The sequence below is a fragment of the Notolepis coatsorum genome (assembly GCF_963971535.1).
Source record: "Notolepis coatsorum genome assembly, chromosome: 8".
In the NCBI taxonomy this organism is placed as follows: domain Eukaryota; kingdom Metazoa; phylum Chordata; class Actinopteri; order Aulopiformes; family Paralepididae; genus Notolepis; species Notolepis coatsorum.
In genome coordinates this window covers 91,759,782-91,781,222 of record NC_140172.1, presented here as the reverse complement: position 1 = coordinate 91,781,222, position 21,441 = coordinate 91,759,782, and the positions used below count along the sequence as shown (strand labels likewise).

General features: G+C 47.3%; 1 protein-coding gene across 3 annotated transcripts in view; it reads left to right on the top strand.

The window, feature by feature from the left end:
- usp25 (ubiquitin specific peptidase 25) overlaps nucleotides 1-21,441 on the top strand; it is a 189,758-nt gene that overhangs the window by 111,471 nt on the left and 56,846 nt on the right. For all 3 annotated transcript variants that reach the window (XM_084320122.1, XM_084320123.1, XM_084320121.1), the window contains exons 14-16: nucleotides 14,159-14,394; nucleotides 18,389-18,459; nucleotides 20,343-20,571. In XM_084320122.1, coding sequence (XP_084176248.1) covers nucleotides 14,159-14,394; nucleotides 18,389-18,459; nucleotides 20,343-20,571 — 536 coding nt within the window. The remainder of the gene's footprint in view (nucleotides 1-14,158; nucleotides 14,395-18,388; nucleotides 18,460-20,342; nucleotides 20,572-21,441) is intronic.

The following is a 21,441-nucleotide window of genomic DNA, read 5'->3' as shown; positions in this document are numbered from 1 at the left end:
AAGTGAGACCAACATTGCTACTCTGAAAGTGGACCAAGAATAGTGTTCCAAATATATCCATGTGCCAACACCTTTGTTCTGTACAACCAGTAATACCTATATTGTGAAATACTTACACTATTTACAAGACACTATACACTATACACCCTCAAGAGCCCTACGCTCTGCATCTTCTGGCCGCCTCAGACAAACATTGTTACTCAGCTGATAGAGTTGTGCCCTTCCTGATGACTTGTCGTACAGAACTTGTAAGTCGCTTTGGATAAAAGCGTCAGCTAAATGACTAAATGTAAATGTATACACTCGGATATCATAACACATACTACAGGGAAGTACGCATCCATCCATATATATATATATTTCATGGAGTGTTTCCACTCTAGCACACAAAGAGAGATTATGCTAGAGATAATGCTCAGCTAGCATAATCTCTCTTTGTGTGGTAGAGTGTGAAACACTCTTGATGCAGGGGGACTCCACACTTTGAGCAGTATGATCTGGTTTCCCGCCTAGTGCCGTTTTTCGTACAGACCCGGCACACTCTCATGGGATGCTTCTTCTTTGGGGTGGGTGCGTTGTAACTGAGGGGTACAATTCCCTGACTGTATTGTTAGATATGATACTTACTACCACTACCTCTTGTACTTTAGACTCTGGCCACCCAGTACTAGGCATAAATAATTATGGTAAACACTCCCACGTAGATGAAACGATCCAACACAAATGTACCAAGTCGAAAGTCTGCGTTTAATAATAATTAATACATAGCAAAAGGTATGTAGAGCAATCACTTAATTACATTTATGATTTGAAATAGGATGCACTTTTATGGCAAATGAGTATTCGTTGGTATATCAATAGAGAACGTCCAATCTCTGGTGGCGCAGGCGGTAAATATACAACCTGGAATATTTAAGGAATAATAGCAATGATACTTTAATGATTATAGAACTGGATACACTAGGGGGGAATTCCGGTCGCTTGTAAGACAACTGGAGAAGGGGGGGGGGTAGAGTCTGGCTGTATCCGTCTGGCCGAGGGTATCCTGGGAGAACCCACGGTTGTGCGGCTCGGTGCCTCAGCGATCCTCGATCCACAGATGAAAGCAGTTGGACTCTCTGTGGGCCGGCTTCCTCCGGTCCACGATGGAGAGACGTGAAGCGACCTCGTCGTGTAGAGCGTCTCCTCACCTGTCGTCCTCTCCGGGGGGGGGGGTTTCCAACACACGGCAGTGTTGGTCTTTATCCATAGAATAATCACTGTATACAAAGCATAATCCGTGCCTGGGAAGGCGGGCTGTCGTCGGTAGAATAATCCGGTATGCAGGTCCACTCGCTCGTCGGCTCTGGGGCTCCTCGGGTGCAGCCTCACATGGGGTCGGCCACCCTGGATAAGCAGCCAGTTCTACCCGAAACGATGGGGGTACTGACTACGATAGTATTCTGACCGCACGAAGCACTACATATGAATAGACTATTATTAGCTTAATAGACTACGTCCAACTCGACGATATAGTGCCAAATATGACTATTCACATATTAATATACACGATGTCTCAATACCGATGGTAGGCCGAACTTGGCCTTACTCCCACACGTGGCGTCGCGGGGAGGCTTTACGTCTGTCACTCTATTGGAGGGTAAGAAACTGGACTAAAAAGGGAAGTCCTACTTTAGTAGCGCAGTATATATACGCACTATGAACAAATAGTACCATTAGTGGTGCGGTAGCCAGATTCCTACGCGGAACTAGGACTTGTTCGTACATGTTGAGCGGTACGTTTGAACTGGGTCTGGGGGGTATGGCAGCCTGGCACCAAGGTCTCGACCAATAGTAGAATGGAGACTATTATGGGATGTTCAGTAGGCTAGAATGGATATTCAATGCATATTGTACAAGGAATATACAAGGGATATCAGGGAATATTAGAGAATATACAAATACAATTAAATATATATATATAAATAAATATATATATTCGGTTTAATCTGGCCCTTCACAACAGCCACCCCCTGATTGGTCCCAGACCTAATCAGTTAAGCAGAGACAGATTAATCGCGTTGTCTATTTACACATAAGGGTTTGCTGTAGGGGTCAGTCAACTTCACAAAGTCATAGGGTTATAGGGTCATGGTCATCATCGATTGTGTCTGGGAGTCGGGGCAGTTCTATGAGCCTCGCCACGGGACGGGTGTAAGTGCGACCCTGGACAAGCACTTCAGCTGCTCGGACCTTGCCGTCGGCACCGGTGATCACTTTGCTTACGCGGCCGGCCGGCCACATAGCTCTGGGCAGTGATTGATCAATAATCATGACGACTGTTCCTTCTGTCAAATTGTCTCTCTCCTTTACCCACTTCTGGCGGGTCTGTAGAGACGGTAGGTAGTGCAGTAGGAAACTGCTCCAAAACTTGTCGGCTAATACTTGGCTGTACCTCCACATTCGTCGGCCGTTCGCTTCTTCAGGCCAGTACATTGTCTGGGGTAACGCGGGATCTAGCCGCCCCATCAGGAGTGTGTTGGGGGTAACTGGGTCGATATCCGCCACATCGCTGGAGACGTAGCCGAGGGGCTTAGAGTTCAATACTCCCTCAATCTCCGTGAGGACTGTCATTAGGACTTCTTCCGCCACAGTCTGGGCCCCAAGTACTGCGTACAGGGCTGTCTTTATGGAACGCACTTCCCGTTCCCAAGTACCACCGAAGTGGGGTGCGTTTGGGGGGTTGAATTGGAAGTCAATCTGTGCTGGAGCGAGGTGGGTCTTAAGTTCTGGGCCCATAGCTTGGAAGCTCTCTCTCAGCTCTCTTTCGCCGCCTTTGAAGTTTGTCCTTTGTTGTGCACTCTCTATGGTAGTGCAATCATCTATGTTGGGGTCTGCGGAGATAACAGTGCTCAATCCACAGAACATAGGTTTCTTATTCTCAGCCTCCTCTTGACTTGCTTCCCTCGGGATAGGCGTGGGCCACTCTCCTTCCGGGAGCTTTAGGAATGCTGGGCCGTCACTGTAGACATTGCGACGCGTGAGGTCATCTAGGGGCATTCCCCGGGTGATGACGTCAGCTGGGTTCTGTTTTGTATCAACGTAGCGCCACTCTGTTTCTCCGGTTAACTCTTCGGTTAAGTCTTGAATCTCGGTGACTCTGACTCCCACGAAGACTTTGTACTTGCATGAGTCCGATTTGATCCGGGCGAGTACTGTCGTGGAATCTGACCACAGGATTGTTCTAGACACCGGTATGGTGAGCTCACGTTGGATGAGCGTGGCTAGGTGCGCTCCGGCTAGGGCTGCGCAGAGCTCTAGACGTGGGATAGATTGTTGCTTGCGTGGGGCTATTCCCGAGCGGGCGAGGACAAATGCTGTGTAGATCTCTCCCCCCTCTTCTTGGGCCCGCAAGTAGGCTACTGATCCGTATGCGACCTCTGAGGCGTCACTGAAGACGTGTAAGTCCATTTTACATGTCTCTGGCCTCACCGTGGGTGGGAAGTAGCTTCGGCGCATGTTAACGCCTGGGAGTGAGTGGAGCTCCATCTCCCACTCTCTCCAGGTGGATGCAAGGTGTGCGGGAATGGGGTCGTCCCAGCCCTGGTCCTTGTCCCACAATGCTCGTACAATCATTTTTGCCCTGGTGGTGTACGGTAGAATACATCCTAGCGGGTCATATTGTCGGGCGAGTGTTGTGTACACACTCCGTCTGGTGGTCGGCGCCGCCGCCGGCCTTCCCTGCTCCGTAGTCAGGGGCTTGTGTCTGTAGTGAAGCGAATCTGTTTTGAATCGCCACACCAATCCCAGGGTCATCTCATGGGCTTCTCCCGGGATTGTAGCCATCCAGGTCTCGCTGCTGGCTGCCTTGTCCTCGGAGGAGAGGCTGCGCAGTACTTGCGGATCGCTGCTGGCCCACTGCCTGAGATCAAAGCCGCCTTTGATCAATGAGGCGCAGAGTTTAATCAGGAGAGCCTCGGCTTCTTCCTGGGTTGAAAGGCTTTGTAGACAGTTGTCTACGTAGAAGCTGTTCTTTACGCTGTGTCGGACCTCTTCGTCCGCTGCTGGGTCCTCTGCTACATGTTTCTGTAGTGCAAATGTATCACAGCAGGGGCTGCACGTCGTTCCGAAGGGGAGGACTTCCCATTGGTAGATGGCTGGGTGCTCATCTCCTGGCTTCTCTCTCCATAGGAACCGTAACAGGGGCTTGTCCTCCTCTACTAATCTCACCTGCAGGAACATTCCTTTAATGTCCCCGCTGATGGCCACCTTTTCCTGGCGGAAGCGGAGTAGAACGCCGAGTAGGGAGGGGCCGAGTGTGGGACCGGGCAGTAACTCTTTATTCAGATTTTGGGATCCGATCTGGTAGCTGCAGTTAAATACTATGCGGTCTTTACCGTTGTGATGGACCTTGTGGTGAGGCACGTACCACGATTCAGTGGTCTGGTCAGCCTCTTTAATGTCCATCTTTGTGACGTGTCCCGCTATGATGAGCTTCTCAATCTCGGCGCGGTATACACTCTCTTGGGCGGGGTTCTTGGCTAAGCGCCGCTCCGTGTTCAGCAGGTACCGTTCTGTGGCGTCTGTCTTGGCGTGGAAAGTAGGCATTCCTTCTCGCCGCAGGAGTGGCGTGGCGTATCTCAACACGCCGTTGACCGGGACTCTCTTGGTCCCTGTCTCGAGGAGGTGAATGGCGTAAATGTCATCTTTAGAGCGAATGTCTTTCTTTCCGTTCTTAAAGGGCATTTGTTCCAAGGTCCATAGCCGCTCTACGTGTTGCAGGAGTCCGGTTTCTCCCTCTGTGACTCGGGAGTGGAGACATCTAGTGGCTGTACTTCGGTTGAGAGATTTGGCGAGCGGGCCTTGGAGAGTCCATCCCAAACGGGTCTCGACTGCTGCAGGACAGCCTCGGGGTCCGGTATGAACCCGGTCTATCGGGACAATGAGGTCTGCATGGTCGGAGCCTATCAACAGGGTCGGCATAGCATTGTCTATGAGCGGGATCGGTAACTTGCGCAGATGTGCATATTTCTCCATCAGCTTGGCGACGGGGTATGTGTACCGCGACAGTCCTATTTCTTGGCTGGTGAAAGCGTCTGTAATCTGGTACCGTCGCTCAGGCTGGCCGCTTGCTGCGATAGAGAATGAGACATTCTCGCCCTTTATCGTCTTCAAATCTCGTCTTATTGTCCGAATTGTCATTTGGGTTTCGCTTCCCCGCAGCCCTAGCTGGGCCGCAGCGGAGGCGAGCAGAAGGGTCTTCTCTGACCCGTCATCGAGGACGGCGTAAGTGTCCAGGACTTTATTCTGGTAGCTTAGTGTCACACGCACTACTTTTAGGAGTACTCGGGCTCCACTGCTGCTGGCGGGATCGATGTACATGACGCTCGCTTTGCTGCTGGATGGTGCGGGTGAAGGGCGCCGTCTGTTACTGTCGTGAAGTATGTCCAGATGGGCTCCATCGCACTTGGTGCACCTTTTCTTTAAGCGGCATTCGGCTGCCATGTGTGAGCGCGCACAGCGAAAACAGCGCTTGTTGGACTTTATCCATTGACTTGCTTCCTCCGCGTTCAGCTTGGGGAAGGAGTCACATTGCGCTAGCCAGTGTTCTTTCTCACAGTAGGGGCACACTATCTTCCACTTCTCCGTTCTGGAGGGGGTACTGTGGCTCCTGCTGCTCGGTACTGACTCCGATTGGTGCATCACAGTCACCGATCTTCTTCCATCATTTAGTCGTCTGGTTCCTTCTCTGGAGCCAGGGGTGCTCCGTCCGAATGTATCTAGCCGTAGGCTGCTGACTTCTCTCGCCAGGAAGTCTGCTAGATCGAGGAGGTTCGGTTCGGGGCCATTCGGGTCTCGGTGGTCTCTCTGCCGCCTAAAACGCTCCTGTCGAGCGGGCGGCAGCTTCTCCAAGATCCTTTCCACATTTGAGTTGGCGTAAAGTTCATGCCTCCCCTTCTCTCTCTGCGCTCCCAACATCCCTACCAGGGACTGCACTCTGATGGACAGGTCGTCCAGTGCTCGATTGTCTATTGCTGGGGGTAAGCGGTCGATGTGTCGGATCTCCTGGATCACGTAATCCCATATGCGCCCATACCTCTGGTCCAATGCTACCAGCGCTGCTGTGTATGGGGTGGTGGAAGTCGTATTTATGGCGTTCATCCAATACATCCACCAACATGGTCTCCAGACACATGCGGAGTTCTGTATACTGGGCCCGGTTCTCTTGGGTGAAGTCGGGTACCATAGGCGTGCCATTGTATGACGCTGACTGTGGATACATCGGCGAGCGTTGGGGGAGAGGCCTCCTAGGCGAGTCTCCTCCCGCTCCTTGGTATGGGCTGGTACCGGCAGTGTACCATGGCCCGCTTGTCCAGGTGCTGTTCCTCGGTGCGGGTCGTGCGTCGTGCTCACCCGTGTATAGAGTCGGGGGTCTGTAGCGCAGCTCCGCGGGAGTATAGCCTGGGCTGTACCGGACCTCCTGGTCCGGTAGAGTACTGTGCTGTCGTCGGGCGCGGTTCTCCTCCTCTTCCTCTTCGTCTTCAGTTAGGTCATCCAGTGCTTGTAGTCTCTGGTTTAGCCTCTCCACAGGATATGCTGCTCCTTCCCGGTTGCTAGGTCTCGCTTGGACCGGTGGGGGGAGGTGGTCTGTGGGGGGTATAGACCTCGTCTGTTGGTCAAGTTCAGGGTTGTTTACTCGGCTAGGGGATGCCGCCCTGGAGGTGTGTCTAGACGAGTTCCTGGAGCCTCTGGCGGAGGGAGAGGGTGTTGTCCGTCTGATCAGCTGTTCTATTAGTTGCGCTTGCTGTCAGTCGCGCTCTGCGTCCCGTAGAGCACCAGCAGCTGCTCGCTGGTTGTCTGCTCGGTCTCGGGCCACATTCTCTTCCATCTGAATGCGTCTTATTTCTAGACGTATATGCTCTTCTTCGCTCCGCTGCTGGATCTGCAGTCGGTCGCGTTCAGCAGCGGCGTTCAGGCTGATGAGGAAGGCCTGCTGTAGGGTCCTCTCTGCCTCGCTGGGAGAAGGCGGTTGTATAGGGGAGCCTTCCCTCGGGGTACTCCTTGCGGAGCCTTGGAGCTCTATCTCCACGGTGCTCTCCCCGTCTTCTTCCGTGCCGAGTTCTCTCTCGGTAGCGTTGTATTCCTCCCGGGACTCATCGGGGACTACTTCTTCAGTACTGGCGGGGTGTGAAGTCATGTCTGGTTCCCACTGGTCCCCACCGTGAGCTTGGTCAGTTACATTAGAACCCGTAGGGGCCTCTATGGTCGGGGTAGTCTGGGCGTTGGGGTTAGACATACTTTTACTTTCTAGTTTTACCGCGTTTACTGTTAGTAGAAGACTAGGTTGTTGACTGACAGCGTAAGCCTCTAAGTACTGAGGGAGCCGTCGTTCGCGCTGCGGGCGTTGGTTAGGAGGATCGTTTCGTGGAGTGTTCATCATAGGCCATTTCAATATTAATAACACTATATTAATATTACACTAATTACCATCCGGCTCGAAGGACCAATTGTAACTGAGGGGTACAATTCCCTGACTGTATTGTTAGATATGATACTTACTACCACTACCTCTTGTACTTTAGACTCTGGCCACCCAGTACTAGGCATAAATAATTATGGTAAACACTCCCACGTAGATGAAACGATCCAACACAAATGTACCAAGTCGAAAGTCTGCGTTTAATAATAATTAATACATAGCAAAAGGTATGTAGAGCAATCACTTAATTACATTTATGATTTGAAATAGGATGCACTTTTATGGCAAATGAGTATTCGTTGGTATATCAATAGAGAACGTCCAATCTCTGGTGGCGCAGGCGGTAAATATACAACCTGGAATATTTAAGGAATAATAGCAATGATACTTTAATGATTATAGAACTGGATACACTAGGGGGGAATTCCGGTCGCTTGTAAGACAACTGGAGAAGGGGGGGGGGGTAGAGTCTGGCTGTATCCGTCTGGCCGAGGGTATCCTGGGAGAACCCACGGTTGTGCGGCTCGGTGCCTCAGCGATCCTCGATCCACAGATGAAAGCAGTTGGACTCTCTGTGGGCCAGCTTCCTCCGGTCCACGATGGAGAGACGTGAAGCGACCTCGTCGTGTAGAGCGTCTCCTCACCTGTCGTCCTCTCCGGGGGGGGGGGGTTTTCCAACACACGGCAGTGTTGGTCTTTATCCATAGAATAATCACTGTATACAAAGCATAATCCGTGCCTGGGAAGGCGGGCTGTCGTCGGTAGAATAATCCGGTATGCAGGTCCACTCGCTCGTCGGCTCTGGGGCTCCTCGGGTGCAGCCTCACATGGGGTCGGCCACCCTGGATAAGCAGCCAGTTCTACCCGAAACGATGGGGGTACTGACTACGATAGTATTCTGACCGCACGAAGCACTACATATGAATAGACTATTATTAGCTTAATAGACTACGTCCAACTCGACGATATAGTGCCAAATATGACTATTCACATATTAATATACACGATGTCTCAATACCGATGGTAGGCCGAACTTGGCCTTACTCCCACACGTCGCGTCACGGGGAGGCTTTACGTCTGTCACTCTATTGGAGGGTAAGAAACTGGACTAAAAAGGGAAGTCCTACTTTAGTAGCGCAGTATATATACGCACTATGAACAAATAGTACCATTAGTGGTGCGGTAGCCAGATTCCTACGCGGAACTAGGACTTGTTCGTACATGTTGAGCGGTACGTTTGAACTGGGTCTGGGGGGTATGGCAGCCTGGCACCAAGGTCTCGACCAATAGTAGAATGGAGACTATTATGGGATGTTCAGTAGGCTAGAATGGATATTCAATGCATATTGTACAAGGAATATACAAGGGATATCAGGGAATATTAGAGAATATACAAATACAATTAAATATATATATATAAATAAATATATATATTCGGTTTAATCTGGCCCTTCACAACATGCGTACTTCAGCATAGTATGTGCTTTTATGTTGCCATCCAACCTGCACTGCGGATCTGTCCTTGGGGCCTTGGGATCACACTCCCTCCCACCTGCGGCACCTGCATCTGCCTCATCTGCCTCATCTTCCTCATCTGCCTCATCTTCCTCGTCTGCCTCACCGGCACATGCTACACCTGCCACTTTGTGACCTGCCTCTGCCTCATCACTCAAGTCAGCGATTACACCGATTTGGAACTGCATGAGTGTCTTGCAGGGTCCTGTTGGGTGTCTGGCTCTGTACAGAACAAAGGCATTGGCCATGGCTATTTGAATCAAATAGACTACGAACTTCTTGGTCCACTTTGCAGTCTTCCTAATGAAAGGATAGTTTGCGATATGTTGATCCAACTTGTCCACTCCGTTCATCGACAAATTATATGCAAGCACGCAGTCCGGCTTCATTACCTTTTCCCTCTCACTTGCACCTTTCCGCCAGACGCGTGTTTCCACTAGAGTGCCCTGGTGAAAGCTGCTGATCATTTTGACAATCCTCTTGTCTCTCCAGGCGAGAACCATGACCCATTTGTTGTGCAGGGCCATGGTCTCGCCCACCGCAAGGTCAGCATTGGTTAGCTGCTTTAGCTGCTCCGGTTCTCCACGGTTCTTCCTCAAGGTACCGCAGACGTGGGTCCTCAACTGTAGGAGTATGTCAGACAGGGCCATTGAGTTGTACAAATTATCCATGAACAATCGATAGCCACAATCTGCCAAACGTCCTAGGAGCGCCACGACCGTGTCCTTGAGGTTCCCTGGGTTCCCACAATATGGCTGCAGTGCAAAGCAGTAACCAGTGCGAGATTCACAGAGCACATATGACTTGATGCCATATTTCGTGGGCTTCAGGGGGTTATATACTTTGAACACTAAGCGTCCACGCTAGGCCAGCATCCCCTCATCTATGCTAATATCCTGGCTGGGCTGATAGAGCTCCTGGAATCGGTTCACAAGGTAGTCTAGGACTGGGCGCACTTTGTAAAGTTTATCAGCAATGTCTATAGTCTGGTTGTCACTTAAATGTAGGAACCTCCAAATTAGCTGATATCTGTTGCGTGACATTGTGTTTGAAAAATGGGGGCAATAGAAATATTTTACAGTTGACCAGTACATATACAGTGATGGCTTGTGATCGATCCCCGTCAGGAAGAGTATTCCCAAGAACTTCCATAACTCTGCAACGGTGACAGGCTTCCACCTTCGTAGCCTGTTACTCACCCGGTCGGGATCAATGAGGGTCATTGTCTGTTGGGCGTACAAGTTAGTTTGCTGTACAATGTTACCCATGAGTTCGTCTGTGAGGAACAGACGCAGAAAGGCAAGGGGGCTTTCTTTCACCATAGGATCGAGGCCTCTGCCAAGAATCTTCGCAAACTGCATGCTACCATGTCCTCCCTCCTCACTCCCCCCCCACCCCCTCCTCCCTCATCTTTTTCTGCCGAAGACTTTGCGATCTTCTTTGAGGAAAAAGTGGAGAACATCCGCAGCTCCTTCTCCCAACCCCCACCCATTCCAAACGCTGAATCGAGAACCTCATCCTTCACTCTGTCATCTTTCTCTCCCATTACAGAAGCCGAGACCCTGACACTAGTAACGTCGAACCGTCCGACTACATGCCAGCTGGACCGGCTACCCTCCCCACTCCTCCAGACCATAGCACCGGACATCCTCCCATTCCTAACTGCAACCATCAACTCCTCACTCAACTCGGGGGTGGTCCCCACCTCCCTAAAACAAGCCAGAGTCACGCCCCTCATAAAAAAACCAACCCTGAACCCCACCGTCATAGCCAACTATCGTCCTGTCTCTCTTCTCTCCTTTCTTTCTAAAACACTTGAACGTGCTGTATCCAACCAACTTACTGCTTATCTCTTACAGAATGACCTCCTAGACCCCAATCAGTCTGGCTTCCGGACTGGCCATTCCACAGAGGCACTTCACTTAGCAAAAGCGAAAGGCCTCTCCTCTGTCCTGATTCTCCTAGATCTATCTGCAGCCTTCGACACAGTCAACCATCAGATCCTCCTCGCGGCCCTCGCAGGAATGGGAGTGGCTGGATCTGCGCTGACATGGCTGACATCATACCTCAACGACCGCTCCTACCAAGTGTCATGGAGAGGGACTCTGTCGGCCACCCGCCCCCTCCGGACGGGTGTCCCCCAGGGCTCGGTCCTAGGACCCCTTCTCTTCTCCCTCTACACTAAATCACTGGGTAACATTATCACGTCTCATGGCCTCTCATATCATTGTTATGCCGATGATACTCAACTCTTCCTCTCCTTCCCTCCCTCAGATATCCACGTCTCTGAGCGGATCTCGGCCTGTCTGTCCGACATCTCCGCCTGGATGACGACCAACCACCTCAAACTGAACCTAAGCAAAACAGAATTGCTCCACCTGCCGGCCAAATCCTCCCCCCTGACCGACCTCTCCATCACAGTCGAGAATGCAGCTGTGACCGCGTCCCCGACCGCCAAGAACCTCGGTGTTGTCCTCGACGACCAGTTGAACTTCTCTGCTCACATCGCAGCGACAACCAGAACCTGCTGATTCCTCCTGAGCAACGTCAGAAGGATACGCCCCTTCCTGACAAAAGAAGCCACCCAACTCCTCATCCAATCAACAGTCATCTCCCGCCTCGACTACTGCAACGCACTGCTAGCTGGCCTCCCGGCCACTGCCACCAAGCCTCTTCAACTCATTCAAAACGCAGCGGCCCGCCTGATATCAAACCTACCGAAGTCGGCCCATGTCACCCCACTTCTTAGGGACCTGCACTGGCTCCCCATTGCTGCACGTATCCGCTTCAAGGCCCTCGACCTAGCATACCGTGCAGCAAAGGGAACCGCTCCCGCCTACCTCCGGTCAATGGTCTCTAACTACACACCCTCAAGACCCCTACGCTCTGCATCTTCTGGCCGCCTCAGACCTACTCCTATCCAAGCTCCCGGAGGGTCATCAAAGAGAAGCCGCCTATTCTCAGTCCTTGCCCCACAATGGTGGAATGAACTACCCATCCCAGTTAGGACAGCCGAATCCCGTCCAATCTTTCGCCGTCGACTAAAGACTCACTTCTTCAACCATTATCTGAAATGAAAAAAAATAAAAATAAAAATAAAAAATCTAACCCTGACTAACCTTACTGTCATGCACTTGTCCTAATAAACTAACCTACACTGTAACACGCAACACTTGATGAACATTGTTACTCAGCTGATAGAGTTGTACCCTTCTTGCTGTCTTGTCGTACAGAACTTGTAAGTCGCTTTGGATAAAAGCGTCAGCTAAATGACTAAATGTAAATGTAAATGTTGATGCGATGGTGGCCGCATCTTGGAGTGGTCCTGGCTCTGCATCGAAGGCAATCTTTGTTGGCACAAAATTGCCAGAGCTCCATTCATCCTGGCTCCCACGAGGAGCTGACCTGCTTCTACGGCCTCTGCCCCGGCCTTTGCCCCGACCTTTGCCCCGGCCTGTAAATTATGAAAATATTACAATAACTAACTAGCATACCATGTACATGTACACTCTATACTGTAGACACATTCATATAATACATAGTTAGAAACGTGTGTGAGTGAATGAGTCAGTGTGAGATAGTGATGCCTAACTTACCCCTCTAATTAGAAGGGACATCCTCCTAGGGCGGTCAGGTGGCGTAATGGAGATTGCGTTCGTCACCAACCCGGGAGCGGCTGGATTCGCCTGTTCGAATCCAGCTCACACCTCCGGGGTTGTCACCAGCTTGGCTGGCCGTTCACACTAATACAATTGGCAGTATTAGAGGGTGGGAGAAGCTGGCGGGGTGGGTCCGGGTCGTTGTAAACAGCGACTCCTACAGTTCGGTCGGGGCGCCTGCTAAGCGTGGATAGGATCTAAGTGGGATAGTGTGATCCTTCCACACGCTACGCCCTCTCAGTGAGAATCCGCGCTGCCAGGTGAAAAGAAGCGGTTGATTGGCTGGACGTGTGTCGGAGGAAGCACGTGGTCGTGGTAGCCTCCACTCTCCCAGACCGACTGTGGGGGGTAAGTGCGCAGCGACCAGGAAGGGGATTGGGAATTGGCATAACGACTAACATTGGGATGGGAGAAAATCGGAGGAAAAAGGAGGGGGGAAAAGATCAATAAAAAAAAAAAAAAAAAGGAAGGGACATCCTCCTCATCTGCCTCTTCCTCTAGACGTTCAAAATCTTGGTAGCAAGAGGGCCATTGGTCTCTAGTTCCTGAAAAGCGAATTAAAAAAAATATATATAAAAAACGATAATTGTCGTGGTGGGCATTCAGGCGTCGGGCTGATAACACGTGTTATCACGTGGTGGGCACTGAAAGTGTTAAGCCATAAATATTGGATCAGATTTCTTTTCTATAAAAAACAGTATTTAAAGTGAATTGTATCCTTTTAAAATGAAAAATAGTGCTTGGAAAAGTACTTGAAAGTCCTTGAAAGCCACACTTTATATTTATTCGTAAAGGATTTGCACTACAACTCGTACACCTTACTGTAAATTGTACCTAAATTGTACCTCATCCCATTTCTGCTCTGCACTATATAGTATTGTATATTAGTACATTGCATAGTATTGTATATTGTATGGTAACTCAGTTACTTCTATTCTGCATTGAACATTGTACATGTCTATACTGAACACTGTGACCTCTATTTTTACTTCTATTTTACATGCTATACTATTTTATTTCATACTTATCTTGTCTAACACAGTCTCTGGAGCGAAACAGTAAGAAGCATTTTGTATAAATGTATTCTGTACTTCTGTATGACAACTATTAAAGAAACTTGAAACTTGAAACTTGAATTTCATTTTGCTGTCTGTGGGAACCCTGTGAGTTGGTCTCATTAGGTGCAATTAAATCCATTCTGAATACACTGGAGGCAGACTCATCAGGCTGCCATTGTTTTCACTAAGTGTTCTGGACTTGATGGTTGATGTGTGACTGATTTTATATTCAACCATGTCTCTTTTATTGTCTGTAAACTGTTATATATTGTCTGTCAGCAACGTTGTTAAATGTTGTTAAAAAAGTCCAGAGTAACAGCAAAACGTAGTGTACAGGTGGCAGGCTAACTCTGATCAAAGGCCAGGGAAAAGAGGTGCGTTTTAAGCAGCGATAGATGGATACATTTTTATTTAGAAATTAAGTTTTATTTATTTAAATTATTTGTTCTGTCCCTTAACGGCTTCAGCACAGACGAGGTTTCTCAGGAGGGCTCCGCCACAGCCCAGGCTCCCAGCGCAGCCCCCAGCGCTGCCCCCACGGCCCTGCAGCAGAGGATGCCCCTCCACAAGCCCTTCACCCAGTCCCGGCTGCCCCACGACCTGCCCATGCACCCTGCCCCGCGCCACATCACGGAGGATGAGCTGAGGGTGCTGGAGGGCTGCCTGCATCGCTGGAGGAGCGAGGTGGAGAATGACACCCGTGGTATGACCTTTATATGTTTAGTGTTATTGATGGGGCCAGGGTTCGCACAATTTCCTTGAAGTGCTTAAAGTGCTTGCTTTTTGACAAAAGAAAGTCAAGGCCTGGAATTCCTTGAAAACAGCTAAAAATTTAACAAGGTGCTTAAAAAGTCCTTGAAATTCAAATCAACCATTCACATTGAAAGTTTTGTTCATCCATGATACAATTGTTCTGAATCAAGAAATTTACTAATTGTCGGAAATTGGTTTTAAGCCATAAATATTGGATCAGATAATGTTTTCTATAAGTGAAAAGTGAATTGTATCCTTTTAACTCAATGGACGCCAAGGGGTCGCTGTTTACCTTCTGGTTAGAATGCCATCGCTGTAATGCAATGGGGAGAATGTCGTGTTTGCGAGTGCTAAAACTATATTAAATATTATATCTAGGGATCTAATAAACACGTCGATTGTCAGTGAGTTTCTTCCAGTCAACATGCAAAAAACAGATACTTTTTTCATACATACATTTCCGTTTTATACCTTGGTAAATGAGTATAGTTCCAGAGCGATTCTGTCTAATCTCAAGGAACTCAAGCAAACCGCGCTTCAATGCATTTCCTTAGAAATCTTGCCATTTGTTGCTTGATCTATGAATCGTTCTGAAAATAGATTATCGGTATTATGTGTCCTCATGCACGAACAGAAGCGGGGGCTGAAAAGTCGATTCTCCGTGCCTTGGTCAGCGCCAACCGCACGCACACACACACACACATACACACACATGCGTGATCGTTACGAAAGAAACATCGGATTAACCCAAGATTGGTAACATAGAGTCCTTACCTCACATCTGATTATGAAAATTATCCAATTCCTGATCGCCATTCCAAATATTGATCGCGTTTATTTATCCAACGTTTCTCCACCAAAACGCATAATCCACGCTGCTCCCAGTCTCCCCAGTCCATGTGTTATAACGATACTGCATGCCCGAGAAGGAAAACCTGGACCGGACTTCTTAGATCAGCGTACAGCTCAAGGGGGAGGGATTCCAATGATGTGCCGGAAGGCGTTAGGCGGCGGTATTGGCCTTTTGCGAGCTCAGACCCATTCCCAATGATAACATCAGGCTGGATGGATGAATTATGAATGGATATAGCTAGGGATGCACCGATATGAAAATTTGCCACCGATACCGATTGTTAGTTTAGGTTTGTGTTAACGTTAGATAATGTACAAAATAAACGTATTTCCGGTGCTATAGACGTCGCTCTTTTATTTTGGAACCCCCCGACCGGAAGTTACCCTCGTTATTTGCTTGTAGTTTTTTAACGATTATCAGCGGAGAGAAAAAAGCACGACTGAGGCTGTAATCTTCACTCGCACACCGTGCGAGTAATTGATTTTTCCGGTTCTCGCACACATATTTCTAGGGGCAAATGCGAGCAATATGGTCGCACTGTAGAGCCCTGCGCTCTAGGGGAGCAGGTTGTCTTAACCAGGAGTCAACGGGGCGTATTACTCCCGTGGGCGGAGAACAAAATAATTAGAATGTCTTCTAAATGCTCTAAACGTACATATTTTCAGAAATCGATAAAAATTGAAAAATGACAATTTCGAGTGCTTTGAGATGTACTATATATGTCTCATTACTTGCTTATTATTTCCGTTTGCGAGAGAACTACAGCGCGTCACGAAACGCACATACACACACGCGCGCACACACACAAGAGAAGCGTGTGCGCTGTGAATAGGTGTTAGACCCCCGCGCAAAGGTGAGAGGTATCAGAGACTCGCTACCCCCCATCCAAATTCTAAACCACAGATCGGCATCGGCTTTTCATAATATGTATGAATTATCTCTTGCAATAATATCCACGGGACACTGAGCTGCTTCGCAGAATAATGTGGTGTATGTGTGTGTGTGCGCTGAGACGCAGCGTCGAGACGAAACTTGTGTCGAGTCTGCTTCTATGTATGCTTCTTCAGCGCGAGAGGGGGTGTTTCTCACTGTCTGTCGTTGATAATATAATCTGAAGAGGTCCTGCATTATTATTATTATTATTATTATCATTCTCGAGAATACACGGGACCCGACGGAACGTTAATTTATGTATTAAAAGTAGTCTAACATGCTTTTCATCAACATAACTGGCAGAGACAGAGTGCGTGTGTGTACGAGTTATGAGTTATCTCGCAGTTCATTCAAGCGCGCATCACGGTGATGACAGCTCTCTAGAGTAGAAAGGTGCGCTCACAGGGGCGTAGCTGGATATTCTGGGCCCCATGAAAGAATCAAATTGTAGGCCCCCAATCTATTAAAAAATGTGGGGCCCCCAATCTATAAAAAAAATTGGGGCATTTGCTGGGCCCTTGGAATCATCCTAACCCCCCCCCCCCCCCAGCTACTCCCCTGCACACACACACACACACACACACACACACACACTCTCTCTCTCTCTCTCTCTCTCTCTCTCTCTCAAACAGAGAAATCAAAAGAAATCAGTACATTACCTTGTATTACTATTGTAATCCAAAAGTGATATATAGGGTTGTTCATTGTACAATACAATTGATACAGTTGATGTTTCTTGTTGATTATTATTCTCTATGTGTATATGAGCATTTTTTCAATACCCAACTATGTAGTGGCCGCTTGTCGCTAGGCTAGGCCTCCTGCTGGGTCCATTCACTGGAATAACAAAGGAATTACTGGGCCTTTGCTCCAGGTGTGAAATGGTTCTAGTGACAATGATCACATTGAATTATGGGAGTGTAGTTCTCTCATCAGATAGCTGAATGAACTTGGATCAAGTTCAAGTCCTATCCTGAAAAATAGTTAGGATTTTACCAGAATGTTTGATAAGACATTGATTGAAAACTATCGTCTCAAATTTGACAATTGATGGCTTATTTTGAAGGTATGAATCTGTAATTTTACATTATGTAACAAAAAAAAGAGAATATTCTGAGAAGGTGGAGCTAGAAACTTTAGACCTCAGGGGGTTAAATGAAATAGGCTATTTTCTTCACTCATTCAGAGTTTGCTTGGAAGTTCATAAAAGTGGTGCAGGGTACGTTTTGTTGACTGGAATGTTTCTTGTTACTCCAGTCTTTCGTCTCTGGATGATAGAATAGAATATATTTTATTTATCAAGCCCATTTTTACATATACCCAAAATTCGTTCTCTGCATTTAATCCATCCCAGATCATTAGGAACTAGTTAGGAGCAGTGGGCAGCAGTTCTGCACCCGGGGATCAACTCCAGCTACAATGTTTGTACCTAGCATGAATGCTGTGGGAGGAAACCCACACAAACACAGGGAGAACATGCTCCACACAGAAAGGACTTCTACCGGGGTTCTGACTCCCTGCACTGCATGATGACTGCATTAAGCATTAGATGTGAGTGGGGCTTGTAGTATTCCCAAAACATTTCACCATCGTTTTTAAGCTCCTCCTTCTCAGGGAGGTGGTACTGAAGTGTGTCTTTCATTGAACGCTTGCTGTTAAAGTTAGAGGTTATGTATGATTGCAAGTAACTGAGTAACTGTCTAACTGTGTATAACTGTTTCCACTAGAGGGCGCTATAGGCGGAGCGTTAATGCTGCCAGGTAGAGGGTATATAAGGAGATGCCGACTCCCCCTCTGTCTCTTCCACCGTCGCTCTCCTAAGAGAAGGATGTCTCATGTACTGCTGTGTACCAATGTGAAATAAACCACGCCGTTTAATGGCTAAAGATAGAAACCAAGATGAACATATTATTGTTGCCCCATAGCTGACTCTGTCAACACTTGCCTTCATCAAGCAGCCTGTGTGTTCCACAACAACAACAACAATAAAACTTCCAGTTGGACTTTTTCCAAAATAAGTAATTTCAAGACTGAAAGAAATTTGAGTATGAATCGAGTTTTGGAATTTGCAAATACATTTTTGAATCGGTAGAGATGGAATCGACAATGTGTAGAATGTCACTTTGTAACGATTAGTAAAAGTAAATTTTCCTTCCAGATCTCCAGGGCAGTATATCCAGAATCCACAGAACTATTGAACTGATGTACTCTGACAAGTCCATGGTGCAGGTATGCAATACTTTTGAATATCTACAATGCACCTTCAAATACACATAGGTTGTAAGGTGGAAAAAGCCACCTCTTCTTCTTTGTAATCTGTAGGCCTGTCCCCGACTAAGGATTTGTATAGTCGACTTTGATTGGCCCAAATTTGCCGATACTTGACTGGATATGCAATTTGACTGGATATGCAATTTAAAAAATTATATATATACGGTATATATACTAGAGCTGGGCCGTTAACGGTGTTAACGTGCTGCGTTAACGCGAGACTAGTATCGCGCGATAATATAATTGACGCCGTTAATCTAATTCTCAAAGTTGGGTCTGGGAGTGTGATGTATTGTCCTTAAATACTTGCCGTAGTGCTGTGGTACCCGGAAGTGATTGCACGTATGTACATGAGCTGTAGTCTGAATAATGTGTCAAACTAAAGTAGTGGTCCGGTAATCATTGTTATACAGGTGAGGTTAAGAAGTCCTCAGGATATAACACAATTCGGCGATGAGGACGTCTGAATCTGCGCAATGCAAGAGAAGTCCGTCGGGACCTTTGTTTACCATGTTAGCTTAGCGAGTTAGCATGTTAGCTCACGTTGTGGCCCGGCACTTGGAAACATCTACAAGAAGAGGAAATCCACTTTACACACTAAAGGAAGGATCGACTGGACTATCGTGAGTGTTTACAACAGAAATGGCTTGGGTTATTGGAAATATTGGACCGTTTGATGACAATGTGGAGTTATGGAACTGTTACACTGAGCGTTTTGATTACTTCATTATAGCTAATGGAATTGAAGAGGACAAAGTAGTTCCCACATTTCTGACTGTAATTGGGCCCGGGACATTTAATTTGTTGAGAAACCTGCTTCTGCAGCAGTGTGTGTGAGTAGCCAGTCTGCGAGAGACTGTTCTCTTTATCAGGCCATATTGTGCAGAAGAGGAGAGCTAGTTTGTCACCAGCCAATGTGAACAAGCTGGTCTGCCTGAGTGACTGGTGGAAGAAGGAGAAATAGAGATTGGACTGATTGAGTCAAGCCATGTCACATAGTTCAAGTTCAAGTTTGAAATGCTTCTTTCTGTTTTGCTCCTGAGTGTGTACTGTACTGGTAATATTATTTATTTGTGTTAACTTCTGAATAAAACAATTTATTAAACAAGTACATCTTATTGAACATTATTTTGATATTTCATTACCAATTATCATAGCAAAACAGCTTTTTCAAACGGTCTGTAATGCATTTTGGAAACGGGAGATGGGCTCATGGTGTAATGGGCCACCTGGCCTGAGAAACGTAAGGAGGAAAGAAAAAGTAAGGACTTACTTGGTCATTATTTGGGTAGAACACACATATTTTGAATGCCTTCGGCAGACTTTAAAAAAAATGTTGAGCCATTTTAATCTAGATTAATCTAGATTAATTCCAGGATTGCAGGTCGATTAATCTAGATAAAAAAATGTAATCTATGCCCAGCTCTAATATATACGTATATATTTTTATCATTCCATTTGGGCTGTGGGGGGTGCTTAATGTCTGAAGGAGTCGACTGAAGGCTTCTTGTCCTCTGCGAAAGCATGCAATTGGTCCACTGATGGATACATCTTGATATTTCTCTAGTCTAGTGTGTTCCTTAGGCGGGGGAAATCCTCTTTCAGTGCCTCTGTGCCCCGTTTCTTTAGCGTTAGCCATGCTTCTAGGCCTCTTGCTTTTGGAAAGAATGATTAAAAAATATATATATTATACTTTCTTTTATTTAAAATAGTTTTGCATTCGACTAAGAGGTTGGCAGTCGACTACGGCTCCTTTCGATCGTTTAGTCGACTATTTTGAGGTCAGCCCTAGTAATCTGTATACTTTTCAACATTTTAAAATGTTATTTCCGTCGCTTTAGGTTCCATACCGGCTGCATGCCGTGCTGGTGCATGAGGGCCAGGCCAACGCCGGCCACTACTGGGCCTACATCTATGACCCGCACCAGCGGCGCTGGATGAAATACAACGACATCTCCGTCACCAAGTCCTCCTGGGAGGAGCTGGTCAGAGACTCGTTCGGAGGCTACCGCAACGCTAGTGCCTACTGCCTCATGTACATCAACGACAAGAAGCCCTTCCTCATCGAAGGTACAAACGTGGTGCAGAGTGTCACAGACGGCCAGTGGTGCTAATCATGTCTTCCCCCGTTTTTCAGATAATTCTGTGAGAAAATGTAATAGTAATAATTAGGGGTGCACGATATTGATTTTTTGACACCGATACCGATAACTTTATGCTCCTCAAGGCCGATACCGATACCGATACCGATAACCGCTATTTATTGTATTACAATATTTTTTTTTAATGTATATATATATATATTTTATCAATTTTTTTTTCTTTTTTTTTCCAACATGAAACAAAACATATCACAATACAATAATAATAATACATAAAAAGACTTCCCAGGACAATAACTTAACACCAACTTAAATGTATATTCCTGTAGTTGTATGAAAGTATTCTGTACTTCTGTATGACAACTATTAAAGAAACTTGAAACTTGAAACTAGTTTTGACCTAACCAGACAACAGAAACAATAGCCAAGACAACAGTTTTGACTGATAAAGTGACCATATTTATTTTTCCAAATGAAAATTCACAATCCGTCAACAACTTATAATACATCCAACCTAAGATGCTCAACGCTTTTTTTTCTTCTTTTTTCAAAGCTGTCCGCCTTGAAAGAAAGGCTTTGAGTGGACACATAGCCTAGCAGGTCGCCTGCGGCATAACCACCGCTGCGATGGTGTTAGAAGCCTACGACGACGGCGCGAGCACGCTTGTACCTATTGACGAGTCGTTTGCTAAATTAAAGAAGTTTGACAGAAATGACCCAAGGGCTCAAGCCGCTAGCTTTTAAGCAGTCCTTGGTGGTGCAAATGAACCTGGCTACTACGGAGCAATAAGTGACTGTGAATTCAATCAAGGGTTGCATCACAGCCATGAAAGGGGCT